Source organism: Piliocolobus tephrosceles, chromosome 4 (assembly GCF_002776525.5).
Source record: "Piliocolobus tephrosceles isolate RC106 chromosome 4, ASM277652v3, whole genome shotgun sequence".
Lineage (NCBI taxonomy): Eukaryota > Metazoa > Chordata > Mammalia > Primates > Cercopithecidae > Piliocolobus > Piliocolobus tephrosceles.
The window spans coordinates 138880276-138902933 of NC_045437.1; the positions used below are offsets into that span (position 1 = coordinate 138880276).

Here is a 22658-nt window from a genome sequence, read left to right on the forward strand (position 1 = left end):
CACAATGTGGCACTATTTAACCTCGGGTGGGCTGTGGGCGGGGGTCAGGAGGGACTTTTCTAATATAGGAACTGAGGGCTGGGAGGAAGGGAGGGGGTAAAGGCAGGGGTGGGGATTGGGGAAATAATAGCTTTCAAAAATCTCAGTCCATGGCTGTGCAGTTTTCCTGTTGGGAAGGAGAGCGCAGCCTGCCCCAGAGCAGAAAGCAAGCAATGTAATATATGATATATATTCATGCTTAATATTAATGCAAAACCACAAAAACAAAAGATTTGTTTCTTAACCTATCAGCCTAGTAACTGCTTAAATTTTTAAAGTCACAGAAGTAATGGACAAATTTTCCCAGAGTGGAAACAGTCACAAATAAGCTTGCTCTGGTGTATGTCCCACATCATACCCCTCCAAATGCCATACCCGTCTTCAAACTGACCCAGGCAGACACATGCCAAAAAGCCATTTTGCCTCTGCTTCAAGAAGGCTGTGTGGTATGGGAAAGGGTAGTGGAAATGGGGACAGGTAGAGAGACGAGAAGGGAGTGACTAAAGAGACAGACATTTCAGAGGCCAAGGATTGAGAATGTAGGTTACCCCAGCTCAACCCTCACATCTCAAGGCCACAACTGTCCCTCTCTGAGCCCTCTTGCTTCTGTGCTTCAACAATGTCCCACTCACCCTCCACCACCACCCAGAAATGGCCAACGTGGTTTTCTCATTATATTGCCAATATGCAACCTTTTTTTATGATTAAAAAAAAATCTTGAAAAATAATATGCAGATACACTGAGTGTAAACAGGTACTTTTTTCAAATGTCTATTTTTTTGGAGAGTCTCTTTGGAATTGCAACTCAGTGCATGTTTGGGAAGGTGGGGTCAGTGGTGTGAAATACAATTATTCTCTAGTGGTCCTACAGAGTAAAGTTTTAAGAGGTGAAACGGCAGTGTTGAGTCTGCTGCCGATTAGATATAAACGGGTGGGGAGAGATAGTAATGTTTAGAAAATGTTTGTTATATTTTGACATATCATATATCACAATGTGCAAAGTTTGGGGACTGACCCCGTTATATTTTTGTAAGTCTCTTTTTTTTCTTTTAGGTGCTTTAACATTTAGGAAAGTTAGACAAATATTTTTCTTTCAATTCTGAAGTGCCAGAATTGTCCTGGGACAGCTAGGGCACTCCAGAAAAAAGAAGGATCAGGAGATGAATTTAGTTTGGGGGATGGGGTGGGCATGGTCCTGCTGACAGAAATGGATATCACAGATGGGAGGTCTGCAAGGTGGAGACAACAGGCCTCTGTCCACTGTCAACAGCACTATGCCTGAAATAATGGCACCATTGTCTGAAGCATTTTCCCTGCTTTGTTGGCCCATGGCCAGAGTACCGGGGTTCCATTTCTTTCTTTGCACTTTAGTGTCTGAGCTTTGGATCAAAGGTGTAGGTAGAATGTTGAGATAGCTGACAATCAGTATGTCCTGAGGCCTGGGGTTTCAAATGTGTCTTTTAAAAATCTCCAACTTGAGGCAGGATGGAGGAAGAGTGGTAAGCAGAGAAGACACACTGGAAGCCTAACTTTTCCCTAAAGCACCTTCCCCTAGGGGATTTTCTCCCATTCCCTCAGCACAATAACTAATACAGTCCTAAAGCAGCAGGTCAAGACAAAGATCTAAAAAGATTGACATAAAGAAAATGCACTATGCAGTCAAAAAAGGATTTGGCTTTGAGGCTTGAATGGTAAAGGTGTTTACATCCAGGTCCAGGGAAAATAAATTATTGCCTTCCCTTCTCTTGGCCTGTGTAGACCAAAAAGCTAAACTGTATTACAGCTTTGGATGATATGATAGAACCTGTAATCTTATTTTTCTAAGAAAACTTGGGAGATGGGAGCCAAGTGGGTAGAAGTCTCTCATCGAAGACCACCCTTTCCCCCATCACAAACATGTGTCCAACAGAGGAAAAGTTTAAAAGAGGGACTTGAACGACTACACTTCAAGATGAGAACATCAGTCTTCGAGCTGCTGTCAGCACCTTTCATTAGCACTATATTCTCAAGTGGTGCATGAGTCTTTGGAGAGGCCCTTTCACTAGCACTTTATTCACTTTATTTAGGGAAAATCATTTTTTAATCTAAAAAAATTAAGCCCTTCTTCCTACTTTACTCATTACTGGACTAAATTCAGAATGTCTGAAGTCTTGGTGAATCAGGCAACAATCGTGCTAGAGCTCCAGCAGAAACTAAAGACAACGCCGTAGTTCTAAGACATTCTGCCTCCACTAAAAACAGATAAATCTGCAGATTCCAAACCAGCCTCCTTATAAGTAATGTCTGGAATCCATCTGAGAGAGAGAAATCACTGGGCCATTTGCCCAACCTCTGCTGGGTCCTTGAACTTCTGCCACCATATTCAATAGCTTGTGGGCCCACTGGGAGCTGCCAGGTTGACAGTAGCCAACAAACAATTGAAAAATCTCTTTGAGACACAGAGGGGGAATGTCACTGAAATCTTCTCTCAGACTATTTCAAACTAGTGTCCCTTATGGAAAACCAACATGAGTGGAGTGATTATAGCAATGAAAAGAACCTGGATTTTTAGTCCTGCCACTACAATAGGCTGAGTGACCTTGGGTAAAGGACTAGGCTTTAGTTTCTCTAAATACACAGTATGAAGAGTAGTATAGTATCTAAACTCCCTCTTAGGTCTAAGTGCTCTATGATTCTGTGTTTAAGCTAGTCTACAGGAAATTCACACAACCAAAAATTTAATGTCACTTTGATTTCTAAACCCTCCAAGGTGAATGTGTGGATACGCATGCATAAACACATGGACCCACACATTATTGCCTTTGGAAAATTTGCAGATTTCTTTTTTCTTTGCCCCTCTTGGTGAACGGTGGTGAGGAAAGGACATGAATCATTACAAAGTCAAAAACATCATCATGAATTAAGAATGGAAGCATATCCAAGGAAAAGACATTATCATCAATGTATAATGTAGTAAGGATTTAACAAATTACATGAATTTCATCTTTATGGAAAAATCAAACCAGATAAGCTAAGCCAATTACTTTAAGTGGCTCCAATGAACAGGGCAATACTTTCTTAATTTCCTCTTCAGTTTGAGCACAGGGGGATACTATGCTTTGGGATTACAGATGCCAAGTGGTATGGTGGCCAAAAAACTGATTTAGGTACAATGAATGGTTTACCAGTTTTCAAACTCTTTGCTTATCTAGACCACACCAGTATTTATACATGGTGTGAGAACTGGACACTGGCACAGAGGATTGGTGATTTCACCCTCCAAAACTACAGCTAATCCTAGGAGCCAAATCTAGGAGATACTAATTAAGCAGACCAAATTTCTGCTTAATTGATTCTCACTTATTAGCTTATAATGTATCTCATTCATTTCAAGAATAGTCAAAATAAATGGCCAAACTTTGACACCCTCTAGTCCTTTCAAATATTGTTGGCTAAGACTCTAGGGAATGAACAAGAACAGAAATGAATAGAAAGGAAAAAAAAATGTATGTCCGTGTGTATGTGGGTATGTAATATCTTGATTTTTAACTCTATTTTTAGTTTGAGTCTAAAGAACAAGAGGATTGGTCTTTTGACCCAAATTATTCCTTCTAAACTGTCAATAAATAAGAAATGAATCCCTCTCAAAAGCTCACCAATCTTTTTCATAGGCTATTTTGTTCATACTGGGGAGAAAAATAAATATGAGAGATGGTTCCTTTCCCTCAAAGTACACATCTTTATGAGCATCATAAAATATAGAGATGGTGTTTTGTGAGGCTGCATTAGATTACAGACTGGGCTGATGCCCCACCTAAACTGGTACCATCACTGATAACAGTCTTCTGTGAAAATTAGATTCCTTAGTTAATTGCAACACACTGAAATGGAAGGGGTGATTATTACGTCTGGAGTAACTGCCTCCTTACTAGAAGAATCTGGGAAGCACAAGGCTTGGTGGTGGTACAATCTGTATCAGCTTTAGGACAGAAGTCAAGATCTAAGATTTGTAGCTGTTTCCTAGTCTGGCTGGAATCCCAGTTAAGGAGCCATGAATACCACTCTAAAAGCATCTTATTCAACGAGCACCTTTTGCACATTCTACCCACCCTCCACACCAACTCTGAAAAGGCAGACAAGATTTTCTCTGTGGGCTATGTTTCCTGGGTTGGCTAGGTGGCTTACACTCTGGGGGGCTGGTAAGGTATGTTGAGAAAGAGTGAATCGACCTCTACCCTTGATATATGGCATCATTCCTTCTTGAACCAACCAACCCAAAAATTCTCTAAATAGGCAAGCAGACAGCGTGTTTTTAAAATATAATTTAGCTTATTTTCTACCACTGAGCTCCTTCTCTCAGAAATCAACTACAGAAATTTGAATTAAGAACCTTCCCCGGCTGGGTGAGGTAGCTCATGCCTGTAATCCCAGCACTTTGGGAGGCTAAGGTGAGCAGATTACCCAAGGTCAGGAGTTCGAGACCACCCTGGCCAACGTGGTGAAGTCCCATCTCTACTAAAAATACAAAAATTAGCCAGGCGTGGTGGCGGGTGCCTGTAATCCCAGCTATTCGGAAGGCTGAGACAGGAGAATCACATGAACCCAGGAGGCAGAGGTTGCAGTGAGCCGAGATTACACCATTCCACTCCAGGCTGGGTGAAAAGAGACTCCGTCTTAAAAAATAAAAATAAAAATAAAAAAATAAAAATAAAACAACCTTCCTATTTTCTTGCAGTTCTATGAAGCCAGAGACAAGTGCTAATCCTGACCAAAGGGAGTAGTAGGAGAAATACGACTTGTTTTAATTGAGCTGCCTTGCTCTTGAGAACTACTTGCACCAGTGTAAGGGAAATCATGTATGTTCATAAGGCTTTGGCTTTATTGTATCCTGAAATCCTAATGCAGAGGGAGAACATCCTTGGTAAGCTGAAATCCCTATAGAAATAAATAACTTAAAAAAAAAAAAATCCTGAAATGAAGCCCTCCTCAACCAAGCCCAGTATTAAGAGAATGAAACCAGTAACTTTTTTCTGATTGTCTGAGCTGAGGATCCCAGAATGTCAAAGGTTTCCTACAAACATCTCACCCAGGTCTGAGTAACCTAGATTCGCAAGGGCCCATACTAGATGACACTTCTACCAATTATCATCCTGTTGTTTCCTAAGGATTTCTCAAGTTGTAGAGACAGTAAATAGGTTTGCTCATACGTTGGTGCTATTTCATGTTGTTTTGATGGAGCTATGTGGCTATTTAAAGCAGTAATTAAGGTGCTTTGTCATTCATTAGAACAGCAAAATGAGTTCCAAAGTAGAAAAGTATTGGGCAGTAGAAACTGCCCAATAATTTTTAATACTAAGGCTCCTTCAGCTAACAGACCATTACTTCCCCTTCTTTTGCTTTCCCCCTACTCCTCCCACTGCCTCTCTTCTGTCAGCATCCCGTTTCATCAGTTTGTGCCTCTTATTTTATGAAACCGAACTATTAAAAGATGCTGATTTATTTCCAAGAGAAATAGGGTAGACTAGAATGGACATAACAACTCCTGTCTTATTTGCTTTAAGGCTGCAATTTCTGTTCATTGTCTTGCCCATGCACTTTGAAATTTCATTGCTCTGCCAAGTTTCCACTGGAACATTGGGTCGAGAAGTCAAAATGTAGAGAATAGCAAACCAAGAATATACTCTTCAGAGAGCCCAGTGATGGCAATTATATACTACATAGGCCATTAACCAGCTACAAAGCAGTAGCAGCTAACTAACCTGGGGATAAAAGACATCTGCTGGCTGCATACTGATTCCAAGCATAATGGGTCTCCCATTCCCACCTCCACCTGGCTCCACAATTCCCTGCATTGTCTTTTAACCTCCTCCTCTTCAGACTTAACTGTTTCCTTATGCAACTCCAGAAACCCAGTATCTTATTTAAACACACCTGCCATTTGAAGTAGACAGGTCAGGGAGCAGTGTGGGTCCTTCTTCTGGTATAACCTCAGGTTCATCATGGGAATATAGATAAGCTGTTTCACATTCTTGGCCTATTTACTCTCCTGTAAAAAGAGGGAGTTGCAGGAGATTCTTCAAAACCAAACTGAGTATTTTGATGGGTTGAAGAAAAGAGCTATACGGTGTGTTGTAAAAGGTTTCATTGTATTCTAGTATCAGGCTTGGCACCCCATCTCAGGCCTTCTGGTGAGTAGGTAGGGAAACATTTAAAAAAAGAATAGTGAGTCTTGGCCCTTGAAGAGATTATAATCTTAATCCTTTTCCGTGAAAGTCAAGGTATTTCACAACACTGGATGACTTGCCTCTAAGACTAGCTTCTCACCTGAGAATCCCATCACTCATCAGGACATTCCACTCTGGTGTTTTAGCACGTGTATCCTATGAAGGCTGTAACCCACTTCCCATGGCAGTTGTCTGAATTCTCTGCCAAAGCCTCTGCAAGAATCAGAAATCAGAGCAGAACTTGTGAAATATCCTTAGAGAAATAACTGTAATGACTCCTCCCTGCTCCCCCCTCCCCCACCCCTAATGTAATCATAGTGAGAAACTTCCAGCAAGATTTGAACAATGTATTCCCTAGTGTGTTCCTGTTACTCTAAGTGCAGCTAAAGCAGAAAAGATGGGACCATTCCAGACCATTGGAGGGTTTGTCTAAATTCATACCATTGACCACACTAATAAAAAGCAATTTATAGCAGACGTGACTGGAGTTGAGCCAGCTCTCTCCATATTCACCCTCAAACAAGACCTCACCCTGGAAACGTTTCTGAAATGCTTCTGCACTCCTATGGTTTCAACACTTCTTATAATCAGAAAACACTCTCTTTCTCAACAGGGATATTATGTGTGCTTTATATCAATGGAATCTGAGACAATCAATCCAAAGTCTCTTGGAGGATGGGACATTTGAGCTCAGATTCTAAACAAAAGTTCTTTTCCATAGCAGTTTACTATCTGGATTTATGTAATTGTGGTCTCATTCCAGCAGAGGAGTTTCTAACGGCTCTTTACTCCCACCCAAGCTATGGACATGAAGTAGGAAAATGAAATTACAAGGGAAGCATGTCAACAGAGATGCCCCTCTCCAAAAAAGTTAAGTAGATGCTCCTGCTTGTGTTGAAGTCCTTTTGTCTGTGCAAACTAGCCAGATGAGTTCATTGGACAAGGCCTCCATGACTGTGCTTCATAGAATCCACTTGGCCTCACCTGTCTCTTCAGTTGCATCTAGCTTGGTCTTTGGCACAACAGGACCATGAGCTACAGTAGTGATGTCAGGAATGTCTTAGCTACTGCTCTAAGGGCCAGCACAGTACCCCTTCTGGTCGGCTCTGGATGTTGTTCAGAAAAGTGGCACTCTTTGAATGGTCCCTATTTAGTGACCCCAGGTCTGTCTGGTTTAGTGGGTCTCCAGGTCCACGTACATGTCTTTGGATGACTTTTGAAATGTTTCCTTAACCAGGAGAAAGCATTTTAATCTTCTTTCAAAGTGTAAGTTAGAATGGGTTCAGGAAGAACTAGAATATATTTTATTACATAAAACATCATATGCATACATAATCTCCAGTTTTTCTATTCAGATTTTTAACTTCCCTATACCTGTCTTTCCACCTGCTATATATTAAATCTATTATGGAAAATCGGTATACCATGAAAGCAGGGCATCAGAGTAAAAACACAGCCCCTTTTCCTACAATATAGAAGGGGATAATAAAAGCACCAATATCACTACTAAAGTGGGATGTAGTAACAGGAGGAGGAGGAGAGTCCCATGAAGAGGGCAAAAATTAAATCACGGAATGTGAGCAGTAATCTAAACAGATGAGATTTTGAGAGATGAGGACAAGATTCCAGGGAGAGGGAACAGTATGAGCAAAAATATGGAGATTAAAAACAGACAGCACATTCCAGGTTGTTATCCATTTGGATAAAGTGTAATCAATGGGAGACATGTTTGGGAAGATAGATTTAGAGTACATCGAAAGCTTAATGGGTCAAGATTCATTTAGTATAGCAGTTCTCAAAGGCAAATGAAAATGGTACTCCTTCACAAACAGAGTGGCTTTCTATCTTCTTTCCATTAGCTGACACCTTCAGTCCAGCTCAGATTTTCCTGTACTTATTTTGAGCGAACTTAACTTTTCCTTTGTCTCAGAAGTAGAGTACCCACTAGAAATTCACATCTTCAAGAGTGTCAGTTTGAACCAGTAAGTACTATGCATTTAGTCTGTCCTAGGCACCCACTAGAAAGGGGATAGATAGGTATGGTAAAGTCATGGTTTTACTATGAGCTCACTATACTGATTCTCAACAAGTTATTTCAGGCGTTATCAAGGCAATACTTAGTACAATGAAGGTATTTCTAAAGGAGAGTTTTTGATCCAAATTATTACCTTTTATTGATCTAACTGAAGTAGTAAACAGACCTGAAGAAAACATAGTCTAGCATGTCCTTTTTTACACCCTCAGTTGCATCTGAAATTACTTCTCCCAACGAACATCTCTATTCAAAGCATGAAAATCAGGTCCACAAAGAAAAAAGGTATAGAGGGGAAAAGAAGTCAAATACGAGTAGAAAAAATAAAGACAAACATGTAATTGACTGGTATTAAATCATTGCTGGTATTAAGTCATTCCTAGTCCAAGTACAGAAAAGGAAGTTTCTTTCACAAAGCTACATTTCTTAAGCAAATTCTTTAGAACAAGATTGCCTCAAATCTTTTTTAAAATTGGTGTTTATATATCAAATAAGCAGTTTGCTAAACTCAACTTTTTCCACATTAGATGTATCTCTACCTCATCTAAAATGATACCATACTCAACATGTCAATTTAGCCTGAATGGTATAGAAAGGGCTAAAAAATTGAGTTCCCACTAGGTACTTCAGAGCATTTTAAATTCATACTACTTCATATTTTAATGGTTTAATCTTCCAATACTTAAGCCATTATATTTTCAGCACTAACAATAGTTAAAATGGTATGAGTAAATTAAATCCCAAGGGGGTACCACCTGCTTAGTATATTGAATGGATATAGATAAAATACCTACTCAATGTGATCCTTGTGCTTATTAGACAAAAGGTTAGTGCAATGTTTAAAAAAAGGAGAAACAGCTTGAGTTTTACTTTCAATTCAAAACAAACATAGCAGGGACCTCAGTGGCCTCCAAGTATGTCTGACAAACTGGATAAAACATGTCTTCAACTGCTTTGGACTTGAAATGGACAAAGTGAACCACAAAGTGACCAATACAAAAACCTAATACTTTTTAAGCCCTCTTGATATTCCAAGACTGCCAAAGGGTATTCCACTCTCAGTCTAGGTCAGCATCACAGTAGACCTGTTCGTTAAAAATCACCCTATCTAGAATTGATGCAAGTTACTGCAATGAATAATTTGTAGTGCATTTAGGGTGAAGAGTGGTTGGTGCATGATTAGAATACTCAGTGACCGTTAACTTGTCAAGTGTTCAGACATACCATAGTGCTTCCAAATCACAAATCACTTGGTCCTCTCCCCCAGGAGAGGCCATTTAGGGAGACCTCATTCTCAAACTTGACTGGCCTAGGGAAGCTATAGAAAGAGATCAAATTACCTTGCAGCCATGGTTGTGAACATACTGGAGCCATACTTGAAAACTGGCGATAAACAGGACAACAGAGAGAATTCATTGCTAAGACAACATTAATGGCAAAGTTGTCTTTAATTTAAAACATTCCAAAATGAGTTTAAGATTACAAAATAAATGCAGTCACTGGAGGAAGGGGTTATTTTATTTATACACTCGATCTTAGATTTAGCAACTTTTAGTTTTGAGTCAGGATTCATTGACTAACTTAAGATGGGCTAGTTTCTGCCAACAGGGCAAGAGTGTGCAATCTCAGAGTCCCACCCAACCTTGCTAAAGCAAATGACTTCTGCATTAACTGGAAGTCATCCCCAAAGGACTTGCCCTTCATGTTTTCCCCATTTTGCCCACTTACTTGCACAAAAGGTGTACCCTTTGTCTTAAAAGTTCCCTAGTTTGATGTTTAGGCAGAAGAGCAAATCCTAGGTTATTATTCTGCAAATAATTTTACATCTCCTTTATTCCAAAAATGTGCTACTAAGTTAAATGTATCAAGACCCACAAGGGGTAAAAGTTAGATACGACCTTCCAATAGCTAGGGCATGTTTCCTGAAACACTATGGTTCATTAGGTTCACTAGTACATTATTCAAGAAGTTACCGTAACCCCAAAGAATCTAAGGGCACTGTGTAATTCTTCAGGTCACAATGCCAGCACGACTGTGGAGTCTGTTACAGGTAAGACAACCACAAGTTACGATTCTGTGATTCCAAATACTTTGGGGATGCAAAAAAGCGTGAATTAGCTAAGCAACACAGTGCTATGATGGAAGAGGTTCAAGATGATTCATACTTTCATGCCAGACCAGAAGTCACAAGCCCACATAGCAGCAACTCTTGACAGCTAGCCAAAGTAGAAAGTATTTCTAAAAAGCAGCCTGGGGACATTTTAATTAATTGGCCTGGAAAATTAGGTCAGAATTACAAAGTTCCTCATCTTCATGAAGAAGAAAATGTGATAGTATGTCTTTTATATGGAAATTTCTTTGTATATATGTATAAACTTGGTATGGCCTTAATGCTGCAGTTAAGGATTTGTTTGGCTACCACCTTAAGCAGCGTATTAAGCAATCGCTTCCTTAATGTAACATTTTTACTTCTTACTGGACACTCAACCTTCAACAACTAATTCCCTTTTGCCCCTTACTCTTCCCCTTCTTTTTTTGCATGAAGTCATAAAAGTTACGGCAGTTATTTTTTGGCTTGTAAAAAAAAAAATCTATTTCTGCGGTCTGAAGATGGAATGTAAAATTTCTGTGAAACATGTATATAACAGTATATTTATTGAACCATCCATATACAGATATCCATGCTGATTCCAATGGAAAAAAATTAAAGTTTTCTGAAATTTTCTGTGGTTAACTCGTCATTATTACTATTTAACCAACTTTATATGCAAGAACTTTCACTTACCCCAGGGAGAAACCTATGTATAACCTAGAAAATATCTCACTTTAGACAAGGTTTTATGCCGAGAAATGAGAATTCACTGGTTCATTCAAGAAGTATTTATTGATAGGTGCTAGGCAAGATACAAAGATGACTCAGACACAGATCCTGCCCATAAGGAGCTTACAGTCTAATAGGGGAGAGAGAACACATACATGGGATACATGGTCAGAGCTATGTTTCAGTAAGATGAATCTAACATTGTGTATAAAGTAGGCGGGAGTAAGAAGAGGTTAAGTGAAGCTGAGAGAGTACTGAAATTAAATAGGTGAGGAAGACAGACGTGAAAGACTTGAGGTAGAACTGACAGGACTTAGCTGAAGACTGGATATTGGGAATAACAAAAATGGAAGCAGATGACTCAGACTTTAGCATGGATGATGTCATGAACTGAAAGGAGGAACAAGTTTTGGCAAAGAAATGAAAATTTCATATAAAATTCTTCTGCATAGAAACAAACTGCCTGGGATATACCAGGCACAATCAGGAAGAAATGGCTAGTTACCCAGACCAATGGAAGCACCTCAAAATGGCCAGTGACTTCCTCCCCCTTCTATACCCATCCCCCCAAATTTCCCAACAATTTCCTCCACTAAAATGGTGTAGTGCCTAACATTTATTAAATTCAAGGTCTATCTCCAGACATGCCTCCCTTAGGAATGAAAATAGAAATATATTAAGTTATTCAACTCAGTAAGTTATCATCTAAAGACTCTAGTTGTGAGTCACTGTACCTTCTGGTGGAATATAGAGATTAACTCGCTAGTCCTTGTCTTCTAGGAGCTTACAGTCTAGTAAAGTAGTAAAACAGATAATGTAATTCTAATTCTAGATTGAAGGGGTAAGTTATGAACTATGAGAAAGACAAAGTGCTCTAGAACAGTTTTAGAAATGAAGGTCGGGAACAGGACCTCACACAAGAGGGACAATGTGGAAAGTAGATGAGAATGGATTTGTTCCTCAGACAGATCAGCCCCAAAAAGGGCTACTCCCCATTCCTGTTGCCAATTTTTTCTTAGGAAAAAACATAGCTCTTGTACTGATCTTTTAAAAAAAAAATTACTTACACGGCAAGAGATCGGAGGAAAGGGGAGAGTGTAGATCTCAGTGGACCTTCAGGGAAGAGAGAAGGCACTTGAAGCCAAGGAATCACAATGCCTGGCTTATCCGGGAGGACCGTAAGTGTTTTAGCAAGGCTGGAGCATCACTTCCATGAAGAGTGGGAAAAATAACTGAAAAGTAATATTAAGACCTTGATATAAATATGGCATTGCCAGGCACTAAACAGGGTACACGCCTAAGACCAAATTGCTGCCCCCTAGGAGCTTACAATTACAACAATACAAGGTGGAAAAAGCACCACAATGTACAGAATGCAAAATGCTGAAGTATTTAGGAGAAATTACAGCTGAGTTTCAGCTATTAACACATTAGGATACCCAATAGCTTTCTGACAGCTAGTAGTAAACCCATCCCTGAGGGGAGCACAAGTTAATGTCCTTAGACAACAAGCCCTGGTAGAGCTGAGCCATTAAAGACAGTTCTAAGAAAACAGAGAAAAACGGGTATGAAAACTACAGAAGCAACTGGGTGAACATACAAAAAGTGATACCTTCCCTTTTTCTCCTGACAAACTTTAACAGTGCTGGCCTTCCTATAGTGAATCTAAATTGATGATCACCGTATTACTTCTAGAAGATCTGGGACTCTACTAGCCAATTATCTGATCATTTGTAAAATGAAGGGGTTGTACAGGTCACTTACTAGTCCTTTCCAGTACTAACATTCTATGATTCAAAGAATTCTGAGAGTTTCTCCGTTCTTTGTGGTAATAATCAAAATAGAAGAAAAAAATTTTAAGTCTGATGCTTCTCACTCAAAAATATAATTATTTTCTATATAAATGACAAATGATCCCTATGCTATCAGCTAAATTTTACTTCCACCCTATCCTTCTTCAAAATTCATGAATTTTTTAAAACCACATGTCCTACAAGCTACCTTAGCATGCACCAAATGGTTTTTCAAAAAGTTTTCTCCTCTCCTACTTCCTTATACCAGCTTCTTGGTATAATGTCATTTAAAGGGCCAAATCAGTGTACATCCAATCTTCATAACAAAATTTTAAAATTTAGGAGAACAACTGACATCAAAACATAAGGACAATGAGTAACCCAAGTGGTTTTTGTTTTGTTTTCTAATTTTTTGTTTTTTAGAGACAGCGTCTCACTCTGTCAACCCAGGTTAGAGTGCAGTGGCACGATCATAACTCACTGCAGCCTCCAACTCCTGGGCTCAAGCAATATCCTGCCTCAGCCTCCTGAGAGACCGAGACTACAGGAATGCGCCACCACGTCTGGCTCACTTTTCAATTATCTGTAAAGACAGGGTCTTACTGTGTTGCCCAAGCTGGTCTCAAATCCCTGGCCTCAAGCAATCCTCTGGCCTCAGTCTCTCAAAGCACTGGGGTTACAGGCATGAGCCACCCCAACCCACCCCAAAGTGATTTTAACTTCAGCAATAGTTAAAACTGTTTCTATCCAGGTTAAACAGGATTTAATCTTCCCTCTAATTACTACAAAAATATAGGCAACCTTCCCCATAAGTGAGTTCTTGAAAATAAATACTTGGTTCAGTAAATCAATAATTTCTGGTAAACATCCTTAATTCACTTAAAAAAAAAATCCTAAGACACACTGTATGCACTGTATGCACACTGTAGCTTACAAATCTGGGACACTGGCCACATTTCAAAATACTAAACACATATGAATTTCTGTAATTGCCCAGGTCACATGATTTATTAAAGAAATAGTTGATCAGATTCCCTATATTATTTTCCTCTTACTTACAGGGCATTAAAATAAGCTACTAGGTTTAAGTAGAAACTGTGGAGAGAAGATGAATCCAATGTTCTCAAAGTCAGTCACATAAACAGAAACTAAAAACCTAATTCCAAGTCAACGCATATGCATAATCAAAAACCAAAACTGGTTAAGGGTTTTAGGTAACCTCTACTCATCTTTTTACTCATTCAGGCCTTGATTTGAGACATGAAAGCATGAACAAGGCAGTTTAATTTCAGTGTTGTTCTGAGGTGGTATCTATCCACTAGTAAGAATGTAAATATAAACAAGTTTTATTTCACATGTGCCACCATCTCTCCTTTACTATAGTCTGTTAAGATTTGACAGGCCCACCTATGGTCCCCAGAACCTCAACATTAAACAAATATAAATCCCAAATATAAATCCCCTTAGAACTAGAAATTCTTAGTTATCATCTTGTGCCACATGGCCATTACTTGATTAGCAACTTTAACTCAACTCCTCAGCCCACATAAGACATTGCAAAGTTTTTTTGGTACATTAGGCAGTTAGCTAAAAAAACCTGATATTCAAATAAATGTTGATGTTACTTCTTTTGCAAGTTTAAAAACGGCTCAACTAAAAAGGTCAACAATTATCTTATCTGTATGCAGTACTGCAAAGATTCCTTTAAGTAGCACAAAAAGAAAACTGCAATATAAAAGACATCTTTACAGATTTGACAAATGTAACCATTTAAAAGAAATGTCACTCAGCAAAAACAGTGGTCTACAAATCTAAGCTCTTCAGAAAGGTTACCTATAAGTTCTAAAATGGCTTTCTATAAAGTGCAACATTTTCCATTAAACTGTTAAATTCTACGAGGGTTTTTCAAACAGAGGGATGAAGAAAAGTATCAGAAGGTGACAGTTTATAAGCACAAACCACAAATTCTATAAACTCACCTGGATTATGCTCTAATAAAAATATTGTTATCCACATCCAGATTTGAAGTTTGCACTAAATTATCAAATCAGATGAGAAAAAAACTTAAAAACAAACCACTACTATTGTGTTACCATATATAATCTGCAAATCAAAAAGACTCACAAAATCCAACTTTAATTATCTTGTTTGCCCTAAAGGAAATTAAGAACTGTAATGTTAACCTTGTTCTGAATGTATTCCAGACTCAAGTCTCCCTACAGTAGGAAGTTCATTGCGGTCTATGTTACTGAAATGTAATTAGGGGGGCATGATGGTTCCAGAGAAAAATCATCAGTTTGGGAAGCAAATGCGCTCCTTGCTACATGGATGACTTGGAAGCCTGTCATTTAACTGCTCTGATTCAGTTTCTTCCTCATCTATTTTGCTGAGGACAGTATCACCTAATCCGCAGCACAGATGTGAAAATTAACTTTTCTAACCTAAAGTGCAAATCAGCTAACACTGTGGTAATGACATACTCATCCAAAGTCAAATTATTATTTTTGGATTATCGATCTCACTGGTCCCTAGCAATATCTGACAAAGTTGAGAACACTGGAATATACAAAGTAAAGCCCAACCTCACCACTAACACAAAAATACAGTTTAAGGCCCAAGATCTCTAATTATAAATCAACAGGTCTTAAAAAACTAAGACCCACTGAACCAAACAAATCTTATCTAGCTAAAATACTCATGAGGCCAGGTGCAATGGTGCACACCCGTAGTTCCGGCTACTTGGAAGGCAGGAAGACTGACGAGGGCAGGAGCTTGAGACCAGCCTGACAACATAGCTCAAGACCGTGCCTCTATAAAAATAAAAATTAAAAAGCAAAAACCTCATGGGTCAAGAGTTCTAGGTTCAGTAGCTAATAACTATACATTGGGCCATTCCTATGGATGAAAATTTTCATTTTAAAATCTGAAAATGTTCAATGTGATGAGCTCCTACTGCTGCCACCTATAGAAAATGTTGCCCTAACATAATCATTTTCCAGCAGTGGAAATGTATACATCTCTAAGCTCTCATGTTTACTCTACATGCAATAATGTACATCATTGTACGAGAATTCTCAACAGTGCTGATCATGCTAATCCTATTTCTTAGGTCCAATACCATCATTCAAAACCTCACAATCATCCCAACTCTGATGACTTAAAGTACTGGAGAAGCCTTGTATTTTCTGAGATTGTGCAGTAATTCCCTGCAACAAATTGCAAGCAGCATCAGCATGTATTGCTACCACCTCTCCACATTTACACACACATACACAACACACACATACATTTGGTACAGACAATAAAAAGTGAAATTACTAATTCCTTAGACGTTACTGTAATTCTTGAAACAGATTTCTATTTCCTAGTTTGTTATTTATCTGAGGCTGAGTTTCAAAAGAATGAGTCTTCATTCCAGTTCTTCTAATCCCACAGCTCCACCCATCCACAGGAATAGGGACTATCAGTATTCTCAGTGGGGTTGCTTCATTTTTACACATTTGGTATCCTTAGACCCCACCCAATAAATGCCAGATGCATGTCTCTCCAACAAACCTTCCCAATTTCACACATTTCTAAAGGTCCTCTAGGATGTGATAACGCCAAGCTGAGGACTGCTGCATCTAGTTAATGCCGTTAAGTCTCCAAATAGGAAGAACTCCTGTTTTGAAATGTGTAATTTAATATTCACCTGTGAAGGATAATTTCTAGGCTATCCATAATTTATTACCTTGAAGTTACCACAAAGTAATTTTTTTTTTCAAAGTAACTCAAACTAAACTTTTCTTTCCACCCACCATACGCTTAATATAAGCTACACAAGTATAAGTTGTATTTCTTCCTGTTATCACTGATCTGGGCCAAAAGTGGTTACCAAAGTTACTTAAACTAACCCTACAAAAAACCCATGTGATTCAGTTACATTAAGTTTATGTAAAGGAGATGCTGCCAATTTTCAAATATTTGAGGAACCGGAACCAAACTGGTAATACCAACTTCACTGTGGCCTTAACCATCACAGCAAACCTAGTTTCTCAGTAACACAAACCAAACATTCCTATGCTATCTTCAAACGACAGTCCTAAAGATGAATACTGTTAAGAAAATAAATACGCTGAATTTTACAACCTGGTTGCCCTTCCATTAGTAATGATAAATAATCACACAAAATTTGTTTCACACGTGTAAACAAAACCTTCACCCATCTCACACACAGCACTCAACAAATAACACATATGTGAAACGAGTATTAGTCTATATTGCCAGATTAAATTTTCTTCCAGAAATATTTTAATAAAAATTGGCCATTTCCAAGTAACACCCACTGCATGCCAATCAATAAAAGAGAACCATAACAAAATAGAAAATTTACCATATGGCTATGATTTTAAGAAAAAAATGCGGACACAAGCACATGAGCAAAGTCCAATATTAAAGTAACATTCCTTCTTACGGGCTATGATTAGGAATCTGATTAGATACCAGAATAAAAACACAAATGCTGAACTATTTAGGTCAAAGAACCTCTATAGAAGCATCTGTCTTCGAAGGCATTCCAGTTTGAGACTCAATTTTAGAATAAGGCATAACAAACACGTTAACAAAAGACATACACAAAGTGATGAGAGGGATTCTGCAATTCCCCACATACTCTGGACCTAATAAAACAAATCTAGATTTTTTTTTAATTATTTTTGTTTAAACAATTGCCAAGACTGAAATCAAAGATAAATAGAAGGCACAACAGTTTTGCTCTGGTTGTTATCTGAGTTTTGGGAATTTTTTTGCTTTCTGTTTTTTTACAAATACAAATTAAACATGAAAAAACTACTTTAAAAAACAACAGTTCAAGAAAAGCCTATCAGTTGCATTCTAGACATTTAAAACCTATTATCACAATTTAAATTTCAATGGTAAAAACAGTAGGTTTTAGAATTGTTTTGTGATCCTTTATCAAAAGAAAATTTCTATTCCTTTTATTCAGTTTTTAAACATACCAGTGAGAATCAAAATTGTCAAATTTTTCAATGGCAATTTCTCCATACTAGAAGGTAGTCATGACTCTCAAAGAAGAAACAATTTGGGTTTTTCCTGCCTTCAAAATATTATCAAATCCTGTATTTCTTACAGGCTTTTGAAACATGTAGAAAATAAGAAATATTCCAATGAATGAAACATACCAAATGTCAGTAATACACAAGACATTCCTTTGGGGAAATGGCTGTTAAAAAAAAAAATCCAGTCTGTATATGCAAAGTAAGCAAGGAAATTCAGTCTTTTTTTTTTTCTTTCTTCTTCTTTAAAAGTCCATTATTCCTAAAATACCATTCCACAAAATTGGAAGTGAAAGACTAAAGCTCAGGAAAGGGAAGAGAGGGAGAGGGAGCACACACCATTAACACACAAAAAAAGTAAAATTATACAAACTTAAGCAGTTTATAACAGACTGGGGTCATACTCCAAGATACCAAAGGCTGGTCGAAGAAATTCACCATTCTGCTGGAACTAGGGTTTGTATGGCTGCGTGAAGATCCATGAAGATTCACTGCCGTGGCGCAAGCCCCCTTCCCACTCCAAATCCTGGTTTCTGCACCATGCCTCCACGGGGAGGGCCTCTCATTCCACCACCCAGCCCACCTCGAGGGCCTCCAGGTCCCCGAAGGCGATTATCTCGTCGGTCGCCTTCCCTGGCAGCTCGAGTCTTCTTCTCTTCGACATTCAGACGGACCTCACCTCTGAACATGATGGGCTGTAAGAATCAAGGTGACCAGACTTAGAATAGTGATGAGCTATCACTATCAAAGAAAGCTATAATAATGAACCAGCAGAGGCTGGGCAATGGCTCACACCTGTAATCCCAGCACTCTGGGAGGCTGAGTCAGGTGGATCACGAGGTCAGGAGTTCAAGACCAGCCTGACCAACATGGTGAAACACCATCTCTACTACAAAAATACAAAAATTAGCCAGGCATGATGGCACATGCCTGTAGTCCCAGCTACTCAGGAGGCTGAGGCAGGAGAATCACTTGAATCTGGGAGGCAGAGGTTGCAGTGAGCCAAGATCGCATCATTGCACTCCAGTCTGGGAAACAGAGCGAGACACTGTTTCAGAAAGAAAAAAGAACCAGCAGATTATAAATCAGCTAAATTCTCACAGTTCAGTTTTTTGTTTGTTTTTTTAATGCGACACAGTTTCACTTGTCACCCAGACTGGAGTGCAATGGCGTGATCTTGGCTCACCGCAACTTCTGCCTCCCGGGTTCAAGCGATTTTCCCTGCCCCTGCCTCCAGAGTAGCTGGAATTAGAGGCGCCCGCCACCACACCTGGCTAATTTTTGTATTTTTAGTAGAGACAGGGCTTTGCCATGTTGGCTAGGCTGGTCTCAAACTCCTGACCTCAAGTGATCCGCCCACCTCAGCCTCCCAAAGTGCTTGGATTACAACAGTTCAGTTTTTAACTGAGAACATACAATTTACCATTAACAAATACATGGAAAGGTGATTAGGTAGGCAGGCCAGTTTTAAAAAGCCATTTTAAATAGCACAGCAGCACAAGTTAACTCTCATCGTACTTATTTTTTTCTCATATAATTATGTAAATTGAATAAAGAATTGCCACCTTCCCCATAGATTTGGAGGCTTAGAATAAAACCTCATCATCGCCAATGTGAAAAGATGGTACTGTACATATTTATGCAAAGTACATATATATTTAAAATAAAAACTTCATTAATCTGACATAAACTTTAACTTGTTCTTCACCTCCTGAGAAGTTTGGATAGTCTTGGGCTTCGTTTCCTAACAGAGCCAAAGTTACCAAATATTTTAATATATTCAATTATGCTCTTCACCAGCAATATAATTTTCTAATTTCTTAAAATGAGCATCTAACAGTACTATGTGTCAGGGAAGTGTTCTATTCAAATTTACTAACTCACTTAACCTTTATAACAACCCTCTGAAGGTAGATACGTACTCTAAGGACTAGCAAACTAAGGACTGGGGAGGTTAAGTAACTTGTCCCATGGGTCACAACACTAATGAGTGATGAAAGGAGAATGTAAACCAAGGCCTCCAAACTGGGAAAAATAAGCTTTGAACCGCTAAGCTACACTACAGTATGTCATACACCAGGGCAGTCAGTCTTACATAAGCTATTTCTGCTCACACAAAAAATTACTGAAGGAAGCATAGCAGACTTCTATCAATACCATGAAATGAAGGGTGGCCACTAGGCCTAATAACGTGCTGAATGACGGATTTATCTACAAAGCCTACTGGACATTTCTGGGTTCTTCAGTGGCTTTGGTGAGATGAACCACTGTTCTCTCATTTCTCAAACAGTATTTTGCAGGAGATGCTTCACAAAAATATGTGGTAAAGTAATTTGAAAGATAATGTGTACGTGCATACTCAGGTTGACATAATGTTATGACCACAACATTAAACTATGCAGTATGGCCAGGTGCACTGGCTCACACCTATAATCCCAGCACTTTCGGAGGCCAAGGTCAGTGGATCACCTGAGGTCAGGAGTTCGAGACCAGCCTGGCCAACATGGGGAAACCCCATGTCTACTAAAAATACAAAAAAATCAGCTGGCACGGTGAGGGGCACCTGTAATCCCAGCTATTCAGGAGGCTGAGGCAGGAGAACTGCTTGAACCCGGGAGGTGGAGGTTGCAGTGAGCCGAGATCACACCACTGTACCCCAGCCTGGGCAGCAGAGTGAGACTGTCTCAAACAAAAAAAAAAAAAACCTTGCAGTATGCCCATTAGCATTCTGGAAAATATCACTGATCTGCAATATTTCTATTACATGGTTTAAAGTACACAATTTTAATCCACAGGGACAGAAAGCGGATTAGTGGCTGCAAGGGGCTGGGGAGACAGGTACAAGGAATGACTGTTTAGTGAGTAAAGAGCTTATGGCTATTAGTAAAAAACTTTTGGAATTAAAGGTAATGGTTGCACAATATGTGTTCTAAATGCAATTAAGTTGTACGTTTTTAAATGGTTAATAGTGTTATGTAAATTTCACCTCAATAAAAAAGTATAGCTTAGTAAATTAATATTATTTATACCCTTGTTCTTCTCGGCTACAACAAAAAGCAGTTTTTTGCTAGGGGAGGGGAAGCTTTCTTTGGGGCTACGACAGTAAGATTTACATTCTACAAATTCTAATATTAGAATTTACAGGGTTAAGAGTGCTGTTACTAAGGGTGGTTCCAAGTAGTCTGACTATATAATTTATCTTCCAAACCCAATTTATTGACTTATAGGAGAAGTTCTTAATAGTTATTCTCTACAAAACAGCAGTACACCAAAACTGCCCTGGGCAAACTGGCTCTTATCTAATAGTTAAAAGTAGGTTTGTATTTCAACTCCTGTGCACCAAAAGCCAACACCAAGGAAAGGTAGTTACATAAATCTCAGTGCACTGATAACTATTCATTTTCTCATTCTCATAATTCATGTTTTCAAAAACTAAGTTATTTAAACATAAGTTTCGTTTTTCTAAACCCCCAGGCAGGTCTTTTAACAACGGTTGAAAATAATGGAATAAATTACCTGAATATGTTGGAATAAACTGCACTTTACATAAAGACCCAGCTATAAAGATAAATATATTCTAAAGAACCAAAACCCTTTTAAAAAAAAAAAAATCAAGATGAAAAGCTGCTTACCCTGTTGCTAAGGACCTTCTGAACAGGCTCAGAATCATCAAACACAACAAAACCAAAATTGGGTAATTTCCCACCACTGTTAATGCGCAACTCCACCACGTTCCCATAATCTGCAAGTGAAACAGATTCTCAGATAACTACTTAGACCATTCCCTTTAAACATTCCATGTACACAGTCCAATACAGTAGCCACTGGATGCATGTGACTACTGAGCACTTGAACTATAAATATAGCTGGTCTGAATTGAGATGTGCCTCTCATAAGTGTAAAATTATGGGAGGCACATTTGGATTTCAAAGATTTATTATGAAAAGTGTAAAATATCTCTCACAATATTCTTACATGTTGAAATGACAATGCCTTAAGAGTTAAATGTTATTAAAATTATCCAGTTTCTTTTCACTTTTTTTTTTTTTTTTTTACCATGACTACTAGAAAATTTATAATTACGCATGTGGCTCATTTTCTATTTCTACTGTACAGTGCTAGAGACACTAGATGAATTTAGTGTTCAAAACTCAATAACCTACTTTGAAAGAAATCTTTAAGCTCTGATTTGTCCACTTCATGAGGCAGGTTGCCAATGAAGAGTTGGTGACTGTCAGGGTGTCTCACCATTCTTCGGGGTTCAATGTCACCTTGCTCACCAGCCTCACGGACTTAAAAGGAGACAAAAACATCAATGAAAGGCAAGAGAAAGAAGACATCTTTCAGTGACTGCTCACATTCAATAGTTTTCCCTCTACCCTAAAAACAGGCAATTCCATCAACCCTACAATATTTTTATTTTAAAGTATATAAATATCAACTGCCCTCCCAAAATAAGCTCTCCCCTCAAAATCCCCCAAATGAGAAATCGCCCTTCTGAGCTCTTACTTGGTCTGGGTCCCCTTTGGGGAGGAATATTTATTCGCTGTTCTCGCACTCTTTGATCCCTTTGAGGTCTCTGTGGTGGAATCTGAGATTCAGGCTTAGACTCTGGACGGGGCTGAAAAATTTTAAGTTAACTTTTGTGTTAAAACAAAGCAGGCTTATCCTCTTAATGAAATTTCTTAGCTAACAAGTTTTAAACTAGAAAATGGA

General features: G+C 38.7%; 1 protein-coding gene across 7 annotated transcripts in view; it reads right to left on the reverse strand.

The window, feature by feature from the left end:
- Positions 1 to 11139: 11139 nt before the first annotated feature.
- G3BP1 (G3BP stress granule assembly factor 1) overlaps positions 11140 to 22658 on the reverse strand; it is a 39628-nt gene continuing 28109 nt past the window's right edge. For all 7 annotated transcript variants that reach the window (XM_023227096.2, XM_023227101.2, XM_023227103.2 and 4 more), the window contains exons 9-12: positions 22452 to 22563; positions 22106 to 22234; positions 21575 to 21684; positions 11140 to 18637 (exon numbers count right to left, since the gene is read on the reverse strand). In XM_023227096.2, coding sequence (XP_023082864.1) covers positions 18431 to 18637; positions 21575 to 21684; positions 22106 to 22234; positions 22452 to 22563 — 558 coding nt within the window. In that variant the 3' untranslated portion in view covers positions 11140 to 18430. The remainder of the gene's footprint in view (positions 18638 to 21574; positions 21685 to 22105; positions 22235 to 22451; positions 22564 to 22658) is intronic.